At 42.9% G+C, this 22482-nt stretch overlaps 1 protein-coding gene across 1 annotated transcript in view; it reads left to right on the top strand.

Moving 5' to 3' along the window:
• Nucleotides 1-999: 999 nt before the first annotated feature.
• Nucleotides 1000-22482, top strand: part of suclg2 (succinate-CoA ligase GDP-forming subunit beta) — a gene marked incomplete at its 5' end in the record, with an annotated part of 70505 nt that continues 49022 nt past the window's right edge. Inside the window, 2 exons of the mRNA XM_083667572.1 lie at nt 1000-1116; nt 16182-16323. Of these exons, the coding sequence (XP_083523698.1) occupies nt 1000-1116; nt 16182-16323 (259 nt within the window). The remainder of the gene's footprint in view (nt 1117-16181; nt 16324-22482) is intronic.

Raw genomic sequence — 22482 nt, forward strand, 5'->3', positions numbered from 1 at the left:
GCCAGACAGGCTTAGAGCAGATGAGATCTAGTACACCTATTATACCATTACTTTAGCTTCTCTGGTCTGAAATACCAATTTCAAATAAATTACTTTGGTTACAGAGGACTCCCCTTGCCCCTTTATACATAAACTTGACTATACAATCACTGAGTGGCCACATTGCCTGCATACAGTTTAATCTCTCATATCCTTCTTCTCTTCAGTGCATTGTAGGTTAGAGCATATTTGAACAGTACAAAAATATCGGAATCTTCTAGAATTTGAGGTTATTCTAACCTATGCAAATTAAATGGATTTCTCAGAAATCAATGAGTTCCCTTTTTTACACAAAAGTAACACAACCCACTAATTCTCCAAGGAGAGATTAATTTAAAGGAAACAATAGGACTTATTTCTATGATAGGTTATAGGTTATCCAGTAATTATTGAGTTTAGCCTCTCAGGTTTCTCATCAATAAAGTGCAGTACCGTCTCTCCCTATACGTGGACTACACACTGTGCATAGGGCCCCGACCGCTAGGGTTATTTTCTTTTTAAAAAGAAACAATTCTCCATAAAAACATAATAAAAACATTTGGTTCTTGAAAAAAGCAACTTTTCTGTAGCTTACTTTTAATGAGCCAGCCCTTAATATTATTTCATTCTATAATTAGCTTTATTTATTTAAATGTCTATATTGTAGGCGTACACAGTTTATTCCTTTTCCTTTATTCCTTTATTCTACAACCTAGAGAACAAAATCATATTGGAAAAGCCTACAGCATATTCTTCGGTAGTATTTCTGTATCTCCTGGGCCGTATAGCAGTCTTATATTTTGTCTATTAACAAATAAATATTAGTTGTATTATTAGTAGGTTATAATATTAGTTGTATAAGAATATGTTCAATTTAGATATGGAGCCACAGAAGAGAGGTCTGACGTGTGTGCACAGTGGAATCCTTTCGCAACGCCTACTTCCGTCGACCTTCCTATCAGCTGTCTGAACTGCACGCACATGGTCCTTCACAGTACTCTCTTCCGCGTCAACATGGCGGCATCCATGGCATCTCAGGCTGTAGTGAGAGGATTTCGTGGAGCAACCTCCAAACACTTGTTTATTGACAAATTCAAGGTACTGACATCATTTTAAATATTGACATTGTAATTGTAACACTGCAACAACGTGTCCCGATGTAGTGCACTCACTGTCCTTACCACCGAGCACTCTGACGGTTTGCCAGCTAACCTGAGGACGTGGAATGGACTGGTGAAAGTTGGGAGAAACAGCTCGCAGATGTAACACAGCCTGCACAGTGCATTACTTAACCAGCGATATGAAGAGATATTGACATTGGCATCCCGTAACATTTTATTTTTTTCCATGGAATAGCTATAATCTCACAAACATCCTTAACATCCTTTTGATGCTATTTGTCTCCAGCTAACCTTTGCAATATAAGCTGTGCTGTACAGTGAAAGGTCATAGGCTGTTTGAATTTGTCATTTAGTTTAATTCTTGCATTTTGTGTGTTGGCATTAGCTATGTGGTGTGGAATGCCAGTGTGGTGTAGTGAGTAGTGTCATTGACAATACTGTAGCTTGAATATGAGGCTTATTTGATTGATAACATTTTGATCTTAGATTTTTTTTTATTTGAGAGATTGCAATGTTCTCTGCCTTTAATTGATTGTACTGTGAATCAAATATAATATTGTAAGTGATTATTCTGTGGGTGACTCTCAACCATGCAACCTTTGACCCCAATTGACTGTAAGGTCTAGGCCTATGTGGAGGTATCCTAGTTGATAGCCTCTGAGATGGAACAATAGTGTGTAAAGGTCAATTCATCTCTGCACTTTAAACTGTTGAACTAATGTGAGATAAGGTTTCAATGCTTGACTGATTTCTATAGATTTTCTTCTCTGGTGCAACATTATGCAATTCTTACTTCATTGCGTTGGTTGAGAAATAGTTACGCATGGTATTGATCAGCCTAGGCTTACAGCACATGTTGGTAGGATTTTAACAGTGCTTCTGCATGCTCATTAGTTCTATGTTAGGCCTCAGTAAATTATAGAAAAGAGCTTTTTAGCAACTCATTCACGGCAAACGGATTGAGACAAATTGCATCATGCATTGAAGCATCTGGTGGTCACATCCCAAATTGGCCTATAGCGACTAGTTTGTATCTCTCTGAGACACCATCATTGAAAGTCTAAAGTCAGAGTTTGCTGTTGATACTTTAAACAGTGGCACAGTTGAGTGTAGGAGATCGTGGCCTACACAAGCAGGGATCACAGATTGTCACTCTTTGTAGTTGGACTTTTGGAGTCTCCCTCTGTTTGCTTTTACTTTGGTGGTTTTGCACTTTGTGCATGGCAGATGTTTTGCATAGTTCTAGCAGTTTGTCAGTGAGACTTGGGAGAGAGAGAACCCTTAATGCCTAACTATGAGTGGTGGATGCTTGATGTTTTTGTTTACTGTAACCAAAACTCCATGAAATAGACTTTGGCACAATTAGAGCAACTAATGCCCCCTAAACTTTAGCAGTAATGTTGCAGTTAGACGAAGCAAGTTCACACTTTTTCAACGGGATTGTCTATTTGGGGCACGGTAATGAATATCATTGAGAGGGCATAATTACGCCTATACATATGGACCTCTGTTATTGATATAGCCCTATCTATTATCTAGTCGGTATTTCTAGGAAAAAGCCCTGGTAATACGCCTACTTGCACTTGATTGTCAAATGTTTAGGTCATAATTAGAAACTTAAATGAAACCAAGTCACTTAGGGGCAATTCCACTCTAACATAATGATGACGCTAACAGGGATGCTGGGACAAAATTTTTCACTTTCAAATGTATGCCAAATAGTGTTGTCATGATACCAAAATGTTGACTTCGATACCAACTTAAGTATCATGATTTTCACGACAAAAAACCCAGTTACAATCATCAATTAAGACAAGTTAGCAAGTTATAGTGGTAGCAATATGTGCCCAAATCTAACATCCCCTGCACCATGTTTCACAGATGAGGTGCTATGCTGTAAATCTTGGGCACTCTGGTACATCAGGTATTAATCTTACCTTTTTCCAGACCTCTGCAGGCTTTTTAAGGTACTTTTTAGCAAACTGTAAGTGACCATCCTTTTTGAGGATAACTAGTGGCTGGCACCTTGCATTGATGCTTCTGTAGTTTGGCTGGTGACATATTCTGTGGATGGTAGTAGGTTGTTTTGGGGTTTTTCTATATTATGGTTAGCATTCTTCTGTCATTCACTGTAGAAGTCTTCCTTGGCCTACCAGCCCATTTGCATTTGCTGAGGTTTTTTAAAAAACAGTTTTTAATGATCTTCCAAACTGTTGATTTTGGCATGCCTAAGGTTTTGGCTATGTTTCTGATTGTTGTTTTCTGATTGTTCAGCCTAATAATGACTTCCTTGACTTTCATTGACACCTCTTTGGTCCTCATGTTGACAGACAATGCAAAGCCTACAATCAATACTAGACATTGACAGCTCTCTTATGCCTGGTCATCTCTTATGACAAATGATATGACGGAACACACTTGACTTACTAGAAACACCCGTCAAGCCATTTGTCCAATTACTGGAGCCCCCCAGGGGACAGTTCTGGCTCCCTTCCTCTTCACCTTCTATACCTCAGACTTGCACAACACAGATATTTGGCATCTGCATAAGTTCTTGGACGATTCTGCTATTGTGGGATTTACATTTACATGTTTGCCATTTAGCAGACGCCTTTATCCAAAGCGACTTACTACAAATACATTTGTTTAAGTAAGTGAATCATATATCCATCAGTCATCATAATCAATGCTCAGACCAGGGCCCATAGGCAGTCACTGTGCTAGAATAATATTATTATTTAATTTTTTTTAAACAGGGAGAAACTTGTACAGGGGGGTAGTGGGGGTGAAGAGGTCTTTAGGAGGGACCGTTAAGATGTAGCCTGAAGAGATGGGTCTTCAATCTACAGCGGAAGATTAGTAGTGACTTTGCAGTCATGACAGCAGTGAAAAGCCGTGACCGACTAGTGCGGCTGCTGCATCCACGTAGAGGCGGCGGTGCCAGGCGGCCAGCCGAGGTGGAAGAGTGGAGTGATCGGGCAGGGGTTCGGGGGCTGACCATTGCTTGCAAGTAGGGAGGGGCTGTTCCCTTTGCCGCCCGGTAGGCGAGCACCAGGGTCTTGAATCTGTTGCGGGCTGCCACCGGGAGCCAGTGAAGGGAGCGGAGGAGGGAGTGACATGGGAGAATTGTGATGTGTCAGTGGAGGTCAGGAGACCGAGTACAGAGGACTGGTGGACTTGTTGAGTGGTGATTATTACAACCACGTTGCACTAAGGAGCGCTATAGGAGATCTCTGCTGCAATAACACTGTACAACTCCTCCTCCGGGTGGCTCGATCAGGGTGATCAGTCAGGCTGGGGGATGTTAAATCATACTGGGCTGTTCTTACTGTATATAATGTTTAAGATGTCTATTTTATTTTTATTCTATTATTCTATTGTCACTTTATTTTGTTGTTGTTTGTGATGTGAGCTGCTGTAATGCCTTAATTTTTCCTCGGGGATCAATAAAGTACCTATCTATCTATCTTTTTAGTACCCTAAAATAGGGGGACTATGCATAGAAAGTGTTTCCGAATGATGAAAGCAATATGTACACAAAAGCCATCAAATAAAAGCTGAGAATCTCTACTTTAACCTCATACCTCGTACTTGTTTGATTTAAAATCCAAACTTTTGGAATTTGGTGTAGAGCCAAAAGAAGAAAACATGCTTCATTGTCCCATCACTTACGCAGGGCACTGTATTTGTGTGATTTTCTGGCTTTGCTTTCCAACAATGAAGTCTACATTTTTTAGGGCATAAGATGAGGATGTTGATGCGGTGGTTGGTGAGGAAGTTGATGCAGTGGTTTGTAACTACTACTGTATGATTTCCCACTTTATTCCGGCTGTCCCTGTGGAAGGACCCTTTTGGAAACCATTTGAATTCCATATAGAACTCTTTTGGGTTCCATGTAGAACCATCTGTGAAAAGGTTTCTTCATGTAATCCAAAAGGATTCCTTAAAGGGTTCTCCCACAGGGAAAGCCGAAGATGCTTAAATGCTTTTCCATTACTTGACCAGAAGTCAAAGCCTTTGCTCATCCCTTTTTTATAATGGAAGAGAAATGTATTTCTGACTTCAGAAACTAACCCTAGCTAGCCTATACCCATATTACAGTAGCTTAAATTCATTTAAATTCGACAATTATCATTATTGATAAAGCATCAATTGAAAATCAAAATGATTATTATTGCCATTTTTATTGCAATAGTGCTCACAGTGGCTGCTAGATTATAGGTAATCACTTTCCCTCCCACACCTAGCCCAACTCTAGCAGTGTTCATTTAGGCAAGAGCAGAGACAGACCACCGCTTCACTGTGCAGTGCAGCCCACACACACATTGGTACTGACTCCTCGGAAGTCTGGTTTGGTATTCTGTGTATAGTGCTAACTAAGCATATATTTTCATCTTGTTGGTATAATGAGACATAGCTGTAGTAGCTAGAGACTAGCTCCATCTATCTGGAAGAAAGCTTCGCATAATGAGAAAGTACACAGTGCAAAGTTGTATTACTCACGCACATATTTATTGAAAATATGTTTTCAAAAAATGGTGTGCTAAAGTTATGTGAATTTTCTCCTTTAATGTGAAAATTGGTGTTTTAAATCAGAGATTCCATTGTGCATCTATGAGTTCAAAGTAGCATTGGTTAGGCATATACTGGGGATATCTGTTATGGTATCTTAACAGCAGATATTTTACAATTGATATAGCGGCCTATTATTGCAGCTTATTGTTCTTGTATTGCATACAGTGGCTGTAGGTCGAGACTAATATTGAAATCAGGCAAAAATAAATAGATTTTCCAAAGATGTCTAGCTATTCCAGATTGGTGTGCTAAAATGTCAATCCCCCCTCCTCCTCCTCCCCTTCCCTTCTCGTCCTTCAGCTTCTCCTTGTGTTCACACTTCATCTATATGCGAGCCTCAGTTCAATCTGCAGGAGCCTGGACATATGCCAGTGCTTCAAACAATTGATCGTTTTACTTAGTGACGGCACGCATTGACTTTTGCACCGCCACTCTCCCCCAGTGGTAAACTGGTGCAGCGCTTCTAATATACGTTTTCTGGCTGCAGCACCTGGTTCTGATACCCCGTCTCTCTCTCTCTATTTTTGTTCCGCTGCTGATGTGAAAATAGTAACAATCCGGGATCCTCTCTTGTCTATTGCACCCTATCACAGCCCCGATTGATTGACAGGCAGGTACCGTCACAATGGAGTTCTATCGGCTGTGACAGTCGTCACCTCTGCAGGGAATTCAATTTGCCATGAATTGTCAATAACAATACTTGGGAGATCACAATATATTTTGAGATTGATACAGGGTCTTGTATGGGGAAGAGAGAGGTGTTTTTTTTCCCTCTCATAAATCAAATCTCCTGAATTGTTGTCTGCACAGCGAGATAATCCTGGGGCTGTTTTTCACTGTCGCTGCACACCGTGCTGAATTTGTAAAGGTTTGCTAAGTTTTTTAAGGTGTCATCGCTCCCTGGCCCCATAGTGCTGCAGCCCTACACAGAGAGCAGGGAAACAGGGGGAGAGGCAGCTCAATGAGAGTGAATATTTTACCAAGGGGGTGGGGGGCTGTGACGACTCGGGATACTGGAACTTCAAACGGCGGGCGGCATCCCCATCTGTCTACAGCAAGAACACATTTACATTTCCTACCCGCAAGGGATACAGTAGACCAAGTTAGTTCTAACTGGATTTGAATATCATTTCGCCAAGGTTAATAGCCATTTCTGTAGCTCGTAAGAGGTGTTTAGGCTTTTTCAATAATTTAGAAGGGCTGCGATCATTCAGAATATTTGGCAGCCTCTAGAGTGAGAATGCAATGAATTAATGCACTCTGATCAGCCCAATCAATTTTTTTTTCTTTACTGATGATGAGGGATAGAGGACTAAGCCTAGTCATGCTGAAAATAGCCAAAACAGCAACCACAGCAGTTTGAAATAACCTTTGCTACATGTTTTAAAAGGACAAAGAGTCAAATGTTTTTTCCATCCACTTTTAATCACACTTACTGTAGCTCCTATGTTTTCAATTAACACTTTTACAAGCAAAGTCTCATTTGTCATTCCAGTGTGAGTACACACTGGGCATCCATACCTCCCTCCCCAATCTTACGTTCCCCCTAGACCTGACACCTGCAAATACGAATTCCTTGGATGTCTCTTATTAGCTATGCTAATTGCTCAAAGTCTCCTATCTGTGTAGACTTAGAGCTTTGGGTTTGTTCTCCTCCTAAGTCTGTCTGCGGCAGATTAGGCCCTCCGTTCGCCCAGACTTGCAGATGATGCAAATCTCATTGATCTAAATCCTGTAGCCATGCTCCACTGCTTCTGCCTTCCCCTTCCCCTCTCTGCTATAGCAACACTCCCAAACAGGCAGACGTCACATCATATCATGCCTTCCTTTACGGCCTAATGGAGCCTTCCCAAGATCTTCTCTAACTCCCCTCATGGCTGGGCCATGACTTTGGCTTACACGGGCCAAGGACTTCTTGTATACGGGTCATAGAGGGTAGAAGGTTGGGTGAAGATACTGTAGGAATGACATTGTAGAGAGAGAGGACAGTGATGGCATTGAGGAACAAGGAAGTACAAAGGTAGCAAGAGGCTCCAATGGGTTTGTTCAGTTAGATTTATTTTGGCCCTATCAAAAGGAATACCCTTTTATCATTTTTAAGCGTAACAGCATTGTCATTTTTGTCTTTGTTTAGGCTAATTCTAGAAGAAGCAGCAAAGTGAAGTGCCATCAACACTCATACTCTATTAATTAGAAAGGACTATACATCTGTTTCTCCTAATACAAATTACTAATGCTTCATTGTGGGTGCTATTGCTACATAATACATTCACATTGGCCTATTCATGCTGCAAAATCAAATCAATGCCGCCTCTCTGCTCTCAGTTTCTTTCGTGTATGTGTCGCCCATCACTGTTAACTATGCAGCCACTGTCTAATTACAATATAGCCTATCTTCTTGAGTCAAGACCAAGTTAGCAAACTGCCATCTCATTAGTCAGAAAACATTTTACTGCAGTCAGGATGCCAATGATTTTTTATAACAACTCAAAGTGTTGAGCTCCGTGATTTGCTTGTGTAAGTGGAATTGGCTTAAGATCCCTTTTAAACTCTACCCGGATGGTTAGCTAAATGGGGAGAAAAAGGCGTGAGTTCCGGACCTGAATGGGAACAAATCAATTAGGTACAATCGGTGAACTGGCTATGTGTTAATTTCTTAAACATTTGATAATGCCCCTTAAGGAATATTCCGGTTAATTAACTCTGAGGCCGTTCGTCAGTGTTAATTAGGTGGAGTCATTTCAAAGGGTTAGGGTCTGGCCATGACTAGTAATGAGGATTTTAACCCTGGGAGACATCTGGGGACGCCACAGTATTATGAGTCATTCAGAGCAGTTCACAGACCCTCTGTAAGATGTCTGCAGGCTTGGTACTGAGAGTTGAGAATTCAGAGAAGATTACAGACAAAACGTACAAAGGCAGAGATTTGACTGTTTTAGGTTTTGAACTAATATGGTCAAATAACTTAGTACTTGCCTGTGTAATACTGAAGAGCCACCAGCAAGCTGCATAGATCTTTGTGTCTTCCAGATAGGATTTGTAGGATTTTCTAAACATTCCTTTCACTGGGTCCTGTGGTTCCAAGATGCTGTTCTGTGCTGAACAACTAGGCCACCTCTACAATTCTCACAGAGACCTTGAGAGTCTCATCTCAAAGCTTATTTTTCAAAACACCTTGATTAGAGTCCCATAAGCTCCTATTCCCCAAAGCTATGTCGGGTCAATACAGAATTGCAAATAACCCTTCATGCATATATGCCTGTTAAAATTTTTTTTTTTGTTTCCTACAAGGACTCTTTTAGGAATCAATCCCGTATCGACGTATTGAGTTTTTCCTTTCTCTGCCCCTAATGGAGCGGCACTACGTCCAGCCTCTGAGACATGCTAATGATGATGGCCCTCCCTGAGAGGGATAGTTAGATTCACTCTTCTACTGCTTTTATGGCCCCTTATGGAGCAGGTTGAGGCTTTTTTATACATGCATTATAAAAAAAAGTTCAACCTAAACACTCTATGAAATACCTCTCTGGATTTTTGCATCTGAAGAATGAATGAGTGATGATGTTGGGCCCTGTCCAGGTGTCCTATACGATATCGATTTTTCTCTCTGCCTTTTTGCACAGCCCTTCCACCTCATCCATCTGAGCCCTGCTGCTTCAAACATGTCCTACTGTATGTGTGAGAGGTCTTTGTGCCATTGGTTCATATGGGTTTGCCCTTTCCTCAATCAAAGCATGACATTTAAATAGTATACATACTGTGTGAACAGTCTATGCCCATCTTGACCAGGCCTTGTGTGGACTATAGACAAGGGAAAACCCCTATCCCATATAGTTTGCTACTCTTAACTATGGATGGTAGCAGAGGTTATTTAGCTTGTAGCTGTTGTGCTCAATTGCACTTGCGTTGGCACTGTATCGGTATGGCCAGAAGACTGAGGCACAAAATGAGACTTTTGCCATGCTTTATCAAACCTTGTAGAGTTTGAGTGATGGATTGACTGGCAATGTAGAATTGCCTAGCTGCTGTTTATAGGCATGATATGGCCCTACTTTGTAACCTTCCCCAGTAAATTAACACTTATGACTGCAATAAATCTCACTGAATTAGGAGAGGTGCCTACCAGAATATGGCTTGTGACCATTTGACATTGTGCTGCCTCACTCAGAGTGATAGAGTAAAATACTGCCTCTCCATTCGAACTTTAAGAGTGGGGCCAACTACAATGTGATGATTCTGTCTTAAACCGACTGTGACTTTGTAAAGCACTTGGCTGAGGGTTAAGATCCTGCCTCCCTTCCCTGTAATGACACTTCTAAAAGTATTGCAGTATGACATCGTGTCCCCATCTCACAAAAACAAGAGTGGCTGCGCCAGCCGCCACTTGTGCCTCTTGAGAGTAGACCTGATGTTGCTCCTGACTGCTGAATGCCATACGGGGAAGGAGATATATAACAAGGAGCTGGGAGGTGGATGGAGGGAGGAGTGTGCTACCCCGGCTCTGTCCTTCCACGACACTCCTCGACGCCAATGCATCTGCGACACTGACTGCGCAATCTGATGCAGCTGCTACCACAGCACTGTCCTCTCTCTGCCTTTGTGTGAGGACAGTCGGTATGAGTGCTCGTCAGAGAGGAGCCGTATGGCCCTGCTACAAGATATGCTTTACTCAGCATATTTGTCCAGTTTATGCATTTTGTTTTCAACACTTTTGAATGTCATTGTGTTTTAATGACTTTGGGAATTGCGTCCTGTTTAGTGTTGTTCAGTGGCTAACGTACTGCATAGGTCATTGTCTCACGTCATCTATCTCGTATCTATCCAAATGCTTTTGGAATAGATCAAAAGTACCTCAGCTAAAATGTGCTGTCATATTGTTAATGTGGACTCATAACTGAAACAATGCATCTGTTAATTATTTTCATGTGTCTCTCCAGCAAATGTCTTTGTTAAATGACCATGATACTAGCAAAAGGACTTTTGTTAATTGAAGGTGCAGCCATTGTTTAGTTTGCAAATGTACACAAAAACTAGCATACTGTAGATTGTTCAGTGAGCCAGCCAGCTAAGCAACTCACATTTCACATGAAATTAATGGTGCTTTATCCACAGCTGTGCAACCATAGCAGTGATACATTATTGTAAAAGTGACTTCACACAACAGTAACTAACGATGTATATCGAGTTTTTATGGTTTTGTAAGTAGCAGTCCTGGAGAAAGCAATGCATCTCACAAATTAGGATCTATTTTAACGCGGATGCTTTCTAATCTGAAGATCTGAAGATTGGTTCCATGTCCTACAAGTCAGGTCGGTCGAGGCTCTGTGTGTTGCGTATTAATGACGCTACCCGTTATAAGACAATGAGCCCTAGGTATAATTATTTCTTTGGGTTGTTTGATTTGGTTGCTTGATGACAATGTTGGAAACCTGAAGGTCAAAAAAACATTGTCAAAATCAGACCGGAAGCAGGAATATAATGTAGATATTGCGATATGAGGAAAAAAAGAAAAGAAAAAGAAAGCTTTGTCTTTTTATCTTGAAATGCTTTGCTCTGACATTTTCTGTCTGAATGTTGTAGCTGTAAGCTTGCTGAAAGCCAAGCTCTCCCTCACGGAATATTGTGGTACTTCAGCATTGGCACTCTCCTTAATAAGTGCTCTTACCAAGACGATGGACAGACAGAGATAGACGAGACTTAGATAAAACACTTCCAGGGTGAAACCATTTCACCTTTTTATAGGTGTAGGCTTAGGCCAGGCCTACACCCTGAAGTACTCAACTCAGATTACACCTCAGGGTTTTCTATTCTAATTAGGTCTAAGCCTAGGGCAAAGCCCTCTTTACATCCTGGTCGTTCACAGCATTAAAACAAATCAAGTGTTTCTGTCCATTTTGGTGATGATCTTTAAAGTACCATGCCACTGCTTAAGTGTTTATTAAAGAGCAGAACTGTGCTTATTGCTCACCCTTCTTTATCTCACTTTTTACCATATCTCTCTTTCATGGTAGAAAGTGTTTGTGTGCACATGTATGTGAGAGAGTGCTTTGTTTGTGTGTTTGATCGTTTGCTTGCATGTTTGACTGGCGTGAGTGTTTATTTGTTTGTTTGTTTGTGCGTGTGTGTGTGTATGTTTGATTCCAGCTCCTGCATGCGCATGTATGTGAACAGGCTGCTAGTATTTAACAGCACTGGGTGGGTTGTCTCCAGAGCACTGATGAAGATAATTACTGTAGAGTGAGTGTCTCAGGAGAGATCAGCCTGCCTGCCATCCGCCACTTACTGCTCTCTCCTGGGGCTGGCCTGCAGCACACACAGCTTATTCCTCCACAACTGTACTGTACCAACACTGCCACAGCCCTACGCCACTCAACACTTATCATCTAGCTAAGACTTTACTATGACTTAGTTATGACTTTACCATAGCTTGTGTGCGATTTAACAACCATAGCTTGCACAGTTTGTGTGTGCAGCTGGCATGGTGAATATTGTAACTTTAACATGTTGTCTGGTAAAGCCACAACGGTGTTTTGTCTCTGTTGTGACAAACAAACGTAAATCATAGGCCTTTCTATCTATCATCTCTCTATGTGGACACAGTATTAAACTCAGACAAGACAGGCAAACAGACCAGTTAGACCAATCTTTGGGCTATTTGTGACAACGTCGAGGTAACAACGTGTCTTAAGCCCTTTCTCTGTACATAGAGAGCCGTATTTGGGTCTCTGTGTGCCAAGTTGTAAAGTGCTCTGGGTTGTCTCTGCTCCTCTATTGTTTGGCCCAAGGTAACTGGCAGCGCCTGGAGGGACACCGCCAGCCCCAGTTCCCCATTCAGCAGCTGTTATTTTTAGCAGCTCTTCTATCTCCTTTCATTTTTCCCCTCCCTTTCTTCCCTCCTCCTCCTCCTCCTCCTCGGTGACAGAGAAGTTGTCTCCGATGGGTCTGAAGTGTGTTTGCTCACTCCCTCTCCAACAGCACTACGGTTGCTTTATATTTGCGATGGTGTTTTGGGGATTTGGCATGAATTTGTTTTTCATAAAGAATGTCTTCTACTCTCTTTCTCCCAGCAGACGGTGGCAGTGCTTGTCGGGTCAGATTAATGTCTAGCTCCTCTGGTTGTTTTGCACCATGCTGTTAATGATCTATTCACTGTCGGCGCACTGGACCCACAGTCCCCATTTTAGCACTCATAAGTAGCTCATAGCAGCAAGAGATCTTGGGTTATGTTTAGGCCTCAGACTCAGTACCACTTCTCATTTGATATTGTGGTCAGTGACTGTTAGTCTTTGTAGGAGGAAGGTTGTGAGGTTAGTGACTGTAGTCTAGGCCTTACCTATACTGTATGTTCTTGCTGATCTTTTTCAGCACGTTTTTTTCTTAACACGAACACAAGCTTTTGCAATCTCTGAGATTCAACATAGATACACTTTACGCACACACACACACACACACACACACACACACACACACACAGAGAGCTCTGACTGCAGACGGTTCCAATAATATGCAGAGCGGGGGGAACTTGTTTCTGTTCTCCTGGCGGACCTGTAGGACATGATCAACTGAAGTGAAGTGGACATGAGAGAGAGAGAGACAATGTACTGTGGCACAGTTCAACAAGCCAGATACTTACCCAACACACAACATACTCTTTCACCCCTAACACATTAGGCCTACCACAACGCGTTGCACCAACCCATAGGGCTGAATCCTGGTTCGTTGCTGTGTATCTTAAAAAGATCCCAGACATGTCCCACGGAAGGGTCTGCTCAGCTCTGTTGGCGTGTCTACGGCTGTGAATAGCTTAAGCGTGAATAAATGCAGCCAGTGCACAAACTAGGACAGCAGAAGCCTTTTTTTTTTTTAATAGAGCCAGAGTGTAAGAGAGAAGCAATTCATTTGAAATACTGTTGTTTTCATATCTTGTGCCATGCCATTGAACACCGTTAGATTCGACTGAGACTGAGACATTGTGAATGTTGTCTAGTGTACTAGTACCGTAGATACTATGGTCTTATTATCTTGCACTTGGACGCCCTCTGACTGTCCCTGTGAAGCGCTGTACACATAGAAGGCTATGTGAAAACAGTAAACAGTTCCTGCAAATCCAATGGCGCTGACCCACAGATGCCCATCATTATGCAGTAATGCATGTAGAGGGCCCATCAGGACACACGTGTTGTACTGTACGCTATGAAAGCAGACCATTTCGCTCTAATGAAGTCTCCAGTTGCTTACAGACTGACTGCATCTGAAGGGGTTTGGGAAAGAGAATGCATTCTAAGTAGTAGACTACACCATCATGGAAAAGGCCTATGTTTTAACATGAAAGTTTGGATTGATCTCACACTCCACTCTGTGTTGACCTTAGAGGGCTAGGGAGGGTGTCTCTTTTCTAGGACTGAAAATAAATGTAATAGAGGCCCAGTTTGTGAACATGTTGGGAGTTAATAAGTTATCGGTGATGATCTTTCTGTCATGCTGCCTGTAGGCCTAAAAATCGTTGTCTTTCTTCGTAGATGGGGGGGGGGGGGATCCTCACATCTGGCCCTCTGAGGTTAAACTTGGTCGGACTTTGGTGGTGAGGTGATGGAGAAGCACTCTGATCCCTCTTTCCCTCCTTTTTCCTGTTCTCATCTCCTCATGAATGATGGAGAGGAACTGTTTGAGAGGCACAGCGTGGCCTTGTCAGTTTTCTCGCACCGCTAAGTCAGATGGCAGCACCCCAACACACACGCACACACACACACACACACACACACACACACACACTTCCTTATGCACCAGCCCCCTGTCATTTTCACCCCACATCCTCTCAACCTGCCTTGAATCAAGATACATTTTTGAAAAGGCCTTCTAAAATGTGTCTTGTTTGATCAGCTATTCCAGACTTTGTTGCACTAGAGTAAGCCTTCATAATTCATCAGTGGAGGACTCATAGTGGATTTGGGGATGGGATTACGCCTGTCGGAGTCACACACACAAAGCTCTTAAGCAGGGATGTTAAAAGAAAGAAGAAATTATGTCTAATTTGCACAAATAACCTTAGGTCCAAGTCCTTAAATGCTGCTGTATGCTGGTTTTTTATCCACGGGCATAGACTCTCTGTTATGAGTCCTGCAATGCATAAATCTGACAGTCTCTGCGTAGAGACGTATTCAGAGTAACCTGGTCCTTGGCCAAGAAAATCTAATTGTCTCCAATGTCACAATTAACAAACGTAACAGCCATGGAGATGGGAACAGCAATAATCGTTTTATTTTTCGTAGCCTAACTGCTCTAATTTTTCTTTCAGTTTCAATCTGTTTTTTTTTAATTTTTAAATTTTATTATTTATTAGAACTGTGATAGACTACACACATCTACTTGTCTTCTTCACAAGTGATGCTGTAGCTAAGTAGAAAACAAACAATAAAGCCTTCTATTTACTTAGCATTATCACTCTCCTTTACCTTAATGACTTTGTTTTCCTTAACAATGTCAGTTGGCACCGTGGTGAATGCACACGCTGAGGGTAATGGGCCCACCTGACAACACTGAGGGAAGCTAACCTTAACACCGGTATCTCACATTAAAACCCAATGTCTTTTTAATAGTGGCAACAGCTGGAGCTGACAGCCCCTCTGTCTGCTGAGTGAGCAAACGGCTTTAAAGCGGCCTAGGCCTGTCTGCCTCTCTCATTACTAAGAACAGGGATAGAGAGGAGGAGGAGGGGGAGGAGAGGTAGTGGAGAGGAAGAGGAGAGAAGGAGGAGGAGAGGAAGTGGTGGAGAAGAAAGAGGGAGGAGGACGAGATGGGAGGAGGACAGTACTCAGTGAAGGTGGGAGATATGGAGGGGAAGGGAGGAGAAGAAGGTAAGGAGAGAAAGCAGGAGAGGGACACTGAAAAATCATTGTACTTGAGTTGAGATGGTGAACCCACTCCTCAAGTTAAAATATCCCACCCGCACCATCGAATTGCTGGCTTTTCAGTGACGTAGCTGGTTTATTGGTATTTTTAGAGTGCAAGTATATTTTGACTTAACATCTGTTTTACCATGATCATGTAATCTATACCTGCTCTCAGGTATGATCATTCCTGTAGCGGAGACTCAGTCACACCATTGGCATCTCAACTCGATTATTTGCCATGTTGATAATTCCTGAACATAACTAGATGTGCAAACAGTGGCTGGTGCAGTGCTGCTAAGCCATTTATGTGTGAATAATGTTCAAAATCTCTTGGGAAAAGTGAATAGAAATCTCCTACCCTACATAAAAATGTTAAAATATGCAGCTGCTTAGTGTTTAATACTCCTTTGGTGCTTTCTCTTTCAGGAGTATAGAAAACAGTTTTCACTGGCCTTCATGTAGTCTGCGTCTTGTTCTCTCCAGCTGTGTTCCTTGATTCCTGAATTCCCTTGGACTTTGTTGACTCTCGTCTGGTCATAATGTCACCTATTCTCTCTCTCTCTCACTCCCCCCGCAGTGTGCACAGGTAAGCTGTAGAAGATGGCTGAACCTGCAGGAATACCAGAGCAAGAAGCTGATGCAGGAGAGCGGGGTGACCGTCCAACGCTTCTACGTGGCCGACACAGCCTCCGAGGCCCTGGAGGCCGCCAAGAGACTCAGTGAGTGGACACACTGTCTCCACACTAACAACTCAAGTGTCTTTTTATAAACAAACAGCAAGTTTAAAGAAATTGCCCTCATGAAATCATTGTTTATGATGTTAAAAAAAAAAAGATATGTTCTGATGTAAAATTTTATTCAAGCAGATCCTAGGATTTCTAGACTGTGGGTTGTTTGAACAGCTTCCTAGCACGGTCGTGCCATTGTAACAGCTTGTATTGTGATACCCAGCCTGCTTGCAGACATGCAAACGCCTGTGGTTAATTCTGGCTGAAGTGTTATCAGATTTAATTGCGTGTTGTTTATGCAGTTTGTTTGGGAGTGGGGCCCATGTTTCTTGCGGTTAGCAAAGTCCTGGCTCGGTTTTTCGTCACCCCAGATACATTTCTACATGCGCACACACACACACACACACACACACACCCCTCCCCCTTGCCCTTATATTTAATTCAGTGATCTCTGTTTGACAGCCATCTAGTAGAGACACTGTTGTTGTTGGCCAGTGAAATGTTAGGCCTGGGCACTGCCCAGGGCATGTTGTTCTGGGTAGTATGTGATGCACGGTGCTGGTAGTGGTGGTGGTGGTGGTGTAATATCTCTCTGTGACAGTCCCAGTTGTGCACTCTTTCACTTAGGGCTGAGAGAAAGGCACTTATGTGTACTGTATGTGGACGCAGCCCAGGCCAGACACCTCCTCCTCTGCTCACTTCCTTTGGCTTCTGTAATTTCTGCGTCTCCACTCACACAACGGGCTCTGGTGCTGTCCTATAGTGTCCCTGTTTACAGCTCTGAAAAGCTCAGTGTGTGTGTGTGTGTGTGTGGTCCTCAGACTGTATTTGTGTCCAATAACTGCTGTTGGCTCACTATTAACGCGACTAAGCAGCTACCAATGCCTCATTTGTTCAGTTACACACTGTGTGTGTGTGTGTGTGTGTGTGTGTGTGTGTGTATGTGTGTGGCGTGCTCCTGGGCCATGTTAGGTTGTGCATGAACATGATGAGAGGGAGAGAGAGGGGGTAGTAGCTTTCTATTTAGTTATTTTTGTTGGAATATGCACTGAGATGCCCCGCTGCTCCCTGTAGGGAAGAGGGGAAAGAGCCACTGGCTCAGACTTCTGCCCAGGACCGGGAGCTCTGTGTCTGGGCCCCCTCCACTGGGGTACAGCAGCTCCACAGGGGGGGCTAGAGGTGACCAAGCGAGACTCAAATGGATTTCTGTGTGACGGTGATATACCACTGTGAGCACGAGCCCCCCCCCCCCCCCCCCCCCCCCCACACACACACCCCACACACATACACCCTAACACCCTCTTCCCCTCTGCTGGGCTCACTTAAGCATGAAGCAGTGGAGCTGACAATTGGAGCTGGGCTCTCTGTAGATGTACTCTCATGTACAGTACTGCACTCTCTCCAAAGTGGATGGTGATTGATTGGACCAATAACACTTAGGAGAAATAACTTGATAACTTGCAGGAGTTTTCCTTCTCTGTATAAAATCAGTGGTAGAGGATCACTGATGCCGTGCCGTAATGATTCAGGAAAGGATTGTGTAGGGTGTCACACAAACACAGATGGATAAGACAGAACTAGCCGATCATTAAGTTGACCTAAGCTACTCATTGTCCTCCATACAGGGAGTGCTGAGTCATCTAAATGTGTGAGTTAGTCTGTCTCTGTGCCTGCGGGCCACACTCTGTGACAGACTCAGACTCCCTCCGTCCTGCCTCCTAATGATCCAGCAGCACCTGTCCCAAAACCAGGTCTGTGTGCAGGCAGGGGCCCTGTACATTTTAAAAAGCCCCCCCCACAGTGAAGTAATCTAACTGTCACAGAGGCAGGTATAATTTGTCCCTCATCGGTCATCTGTGTGTGTGTGTGTGTGTGTGTGTGTCTGTGTGTGTGTGTGTCTGTGTGTGTGTGTGTCTGTGTGTGTGTGTGCGTGTGTGTGTGTGTGTGCGTGTGTGTGTGTGTGTGTGTTACACTACATTGGCACTAGTCTTGTGTAGCCATACCTCCATATCGCATTGTTCTCACGTCTCTTTTGGAGGTCAGAATTTTAGGTTAGCCGATCTGGCTTGGATTGAAGCGGAGCGATGGGAGAATTTCATTGGATGTTGCGTTTCGAGAACCCTTCCCCACACATGCCCGTAGATGATTGTTGTTTGTTGGCTAGTTTCTGACTATTTTGCAGAGAGTTGTTGCTAGATGCTAGCTTGCTAACATTGAAGAAAATGGAAGAAAACCTGAAGGAAAAACTGAATTATGTTTGCCAATCTAGTCGATAAAGGCATTAGGTTAGGTATTTGATTGGTTTGACGTGTGGCGAGGCGTCACTCATTTTCCACCCCTTTGTAGCTACGTTTCAAAAGGGTTTCCTCCCCGTTGTAGCTACATACTGCAACGTTTTTCACCAGGCTTTTCGCCTCTTCTCAGCGAGGTTACCATGGCACTAGCGGGTGGCCATAAGGTATGCTGGATTCCTACCCTGATTGAGAAATGAAGTGAGAACGTTTCCAGCTTATGTTAAATGTCTCGATAAATCAGCTGAGAGACTTTTTTGACACCTCTCCTAGCAATGTAGCACTTCACAATGTTGAAATCATCCCCTTTTGAACACATACAGTACACATCATGTATATGGATTTCAAAGAGGTTGTATGTTTTGGCATTTCCCATCTGAATAGCCTAAACATCTTCTTGATAATGATATACATTATACAGTGTCACTCAATAGAAGGCTGTGTTGCATTTTCCTCAACCAGGATGTTATCAAACAAACTGGATATTTATCCAGCTTTTGAATATAGGCTGTCTGGTATCTTGCCACTTTGAGATATGAGAGTTGCTCACCTAATGAATATAGATTTTGTTTCCCTCCCCCACCCATCAAACACACACACACACACACACACACACGCACACACACCTGTCACACTAACCAATGAGGGTGTGATTATTTGGTCCACTTTGTATATCACCACCCTGTTGACAGATGCATCTGCTGAGTAAATCTTGATGGATTTTCACTCTGAATTCTCCATTATGTCGGACCCCCTCATCCTTTCCTGTGTGTGCGATAGCCCTCACGTGTGCCAGGCTGCACCTCCCTTGAGCAGTGAACCAGAAATTGAAAAACATTTGGTTGGATTTCTATCTTCTTCACATGAGACCAACATGTTTTGTTTTTTACAAGCAAACACTGCATACCTATACATTCTCTCACGCCAAATGACATGTTTCACCTTGTTTCCAATTCAATTCATTGAAATGTGCAACGTAAGATATTCTTTTCATGTTTGCCTAAGTGCGCCTCACATCATACCTTGAATCCAGTATGTCTTTTTTCTTGGAAAACCTGAATGAAAGGATATAATGTTTGCATATAATATGGTTACGTCTACCTATTATGGTCTTATCACAATGTCTACATAGGTTGAGGCAGCTTGTAGGATTCTAGGGGCTTTGTATTCTCAGATTAGTTCTGAATACAATGATCTATCTGCAGTTTGGTTTTTTTTCTGCGTTTTTACATCCTGCCTCCTGAAGTCAACCCTCCAGGTGTTATCTCTCTCTCTCTCTCTCTCTTACCTTCTCTCTCGTTCTCTCTCTCACGCTCTCTCTCTCCCCTCTCCCCATTTCTCTCTCATATTCTTGCCTGACAGTGACTCTCCCATTATTTAATTTATCTTTCCTGCCCCCATCCCCTTCCCTCTCTCCCCTCACCCTTCTGTTCCCTCTCTGTCTTTCCACTTATTCAGAATAGACAGACAGGTAGAATGACAATTAACATAGTCAGGAGTGTATTAATTCATTTCACAGAGCAGCTATGAATATTCAGTGTAAATATTCCAGGTTTTTATGCATGGCAGTCAAATCTCACGTGTGCTTATTAGAGGAATAGTACGTTTGATATGTCTGTGTGCAGCATAATATTGAGATGCCCTGACATAAGACGACTCTTTGATGAGGCAGGGATATGTGTACTTCCACACTCATCAACTGATCTGACAAGCAGTTTTGATTACTTTATGTTATGCTGCCTTCAGATGACATGTTGTTTTTGTTCAGAAATCCTTGTCTGTATAAAAGTTGACTATTCCAAAGGCTATGTAGTTGAGGTGAGCATCAAAGCATTGTCCTTGTACAATCGTATGATTCGTTCCTAATTGGCCTGACTCTTAATAATTCTTAACCACATTTTTAAGGCCCTGTTTTGGCTGTTGGCATTTCTAAAAAACCTCATGCCTCAGATGATGTATGAAACACACACGCACACGCACGCGCACACGCACACACACACACACACACACTATCATGTCTGCTGCAGAATCAGTTATAGCTCACCACTCTCACAGCCTACAACACATAAATTGAGTGAGAACTCAACCAGAAACCTCTGGTCTCCTGAAAAACAGTAGGCCCCCGGACGTCTCCTTGGCAGAGCAGCATTTACACCTCTGCCTTTCGTTTCCCACTTGAGGGCTTTTGTTTGATAGCTTATCTCCATTGTGGAGAAATGTCAAGTGTCTCGCTGGCATGTAGATGTGATGTTGTAGGTCAGCCGGTTGGTCTCACTTGTTTTCTCTGGTTTAGATAAAAGACATTTGAGGATCTGATATATTATGGTGTATGTGTGTGCCCCCTAGGATTCCAACTGTGTTTATGCCAGTGTTGGTGTGTGTACTGCATGCAAGTGAATATTCTGTTTATTCCCTGTTTGTGTGTTTGTATACCACCCACCCACCACCTCATATAAAGCTACAGCTGCAACCAGCTTCAATAGGAAAACACACTTTGGCATCTGGATCACCAATAGAACAACGTGAGGGAAAGGCAAAAACAAAAACCCCAGTGCAAATACGAAAATGGGAGACTTTATGACTCACAAAGGAGCGTAATTACTGCCTCTGATTTGTTTATTCTGTGGTAAATCGGAATGCCTCTCAAATGATTGTGTAAATACATTGAGGACTACGAAGCGCGTTTCGGGGAGCTCACAAATCAAAATGTAATTTTGGACTCATGACGGCTTGGTGGTATTGATATGTGCGTGCAGCACATTACCGTTATTCACGCTTTAGGCCCTGCTGCCTTTGTTGCCAATGCGGCTCCAGCAACACTTGTTCAGGCAGAAGGTATGGCGCCATTATTTGGGTAATGTTAAATTGCATGTTTTATTAGGGCTATTCCATGCTCCATTGAGCAGTAAATTTGTTAGAAGAAATACAATGTGTTTTTTTTTTTTACTCTCTCTCTCTCTCCACATTGCATTCATTCCAGTTTTTAAGTTCCTGCGTCTGGATTGCCTTCTACTATTTCTCTAGTCTCTGTTTGGTAACGATGCTTTCCCGTCATTGACGAGTAGTGAATTGGAATGATTCCTGCACTCTAGCAATGTTAAAACACAAACAAGAGAGCAGTACAATTAAAACCCAACTCTCAAGTTTTAGCAGTCGTAGTTTAGCAGCGTTCAAAATTCACATTTGTTTTACAGTATGGTCTCTCAGTAGTGTAATGATGTTTGAATATTTAAGTGACACTGTTTTGTATGAGGAATTTGGTGTGAGACTCAAGCTGGAGCAGTCCACCCATGTTGGCCAGCTTTGCTCAGACAGACACCACCAATGCCTCTTCTCACACTTCCCTCCCTCCTTCCTCACTCGGCCTCCACTTGCCGCCCAAACTGGCCTTGCGCACTTCAACACTTCAAGCGCCGTTAAGCCCACTTTCATCTTCCCCTCCAGAAAACAAGCCAAAGTCTCTTTTCTGAAAAGCGCTGACAGCGGCAGTGAACAGTGAGTGCTGTTTGGAGTGTGTTGGCTCACACTGGACCACTCCTCTGTCTTTGTCAGAAGAGGGGGGGGGGTGGCCTCATGTATCAGTGTGCGGCTCAGCTGGACCAAAATGGCCGCTCTTGTACCAAGTCTCGTCGAGAGGAGAGGAGAGAGGGGCCCTAAGAGCTGCGAGGACGGCAGGAATCAAATGCTTCCTAGATGTTTATGATAACATATGTTCTCTGCATTGCCTCTGATAGTATACTGAATATGACACGTTAAGTAGTCTCTCCTGCTTTATTAACAGTGGCTTGATCTGATCAGATTTCTCTCCGACTGTTTGCAGTGGGAAATGTGCTTGGCCATGAAAGGGAGCCAGGTGATA

Source organism: Argentina silus, assembly GCF_951799395.1.
Source record: "Argentina silus genome assembly, chromosome: 4".
Lineage (NCBI taxonomy): Eukaryota > Metazoa > Chordata > Actinopteri > Argentiniformes > Argentinidae > Argentina > Argentina silus.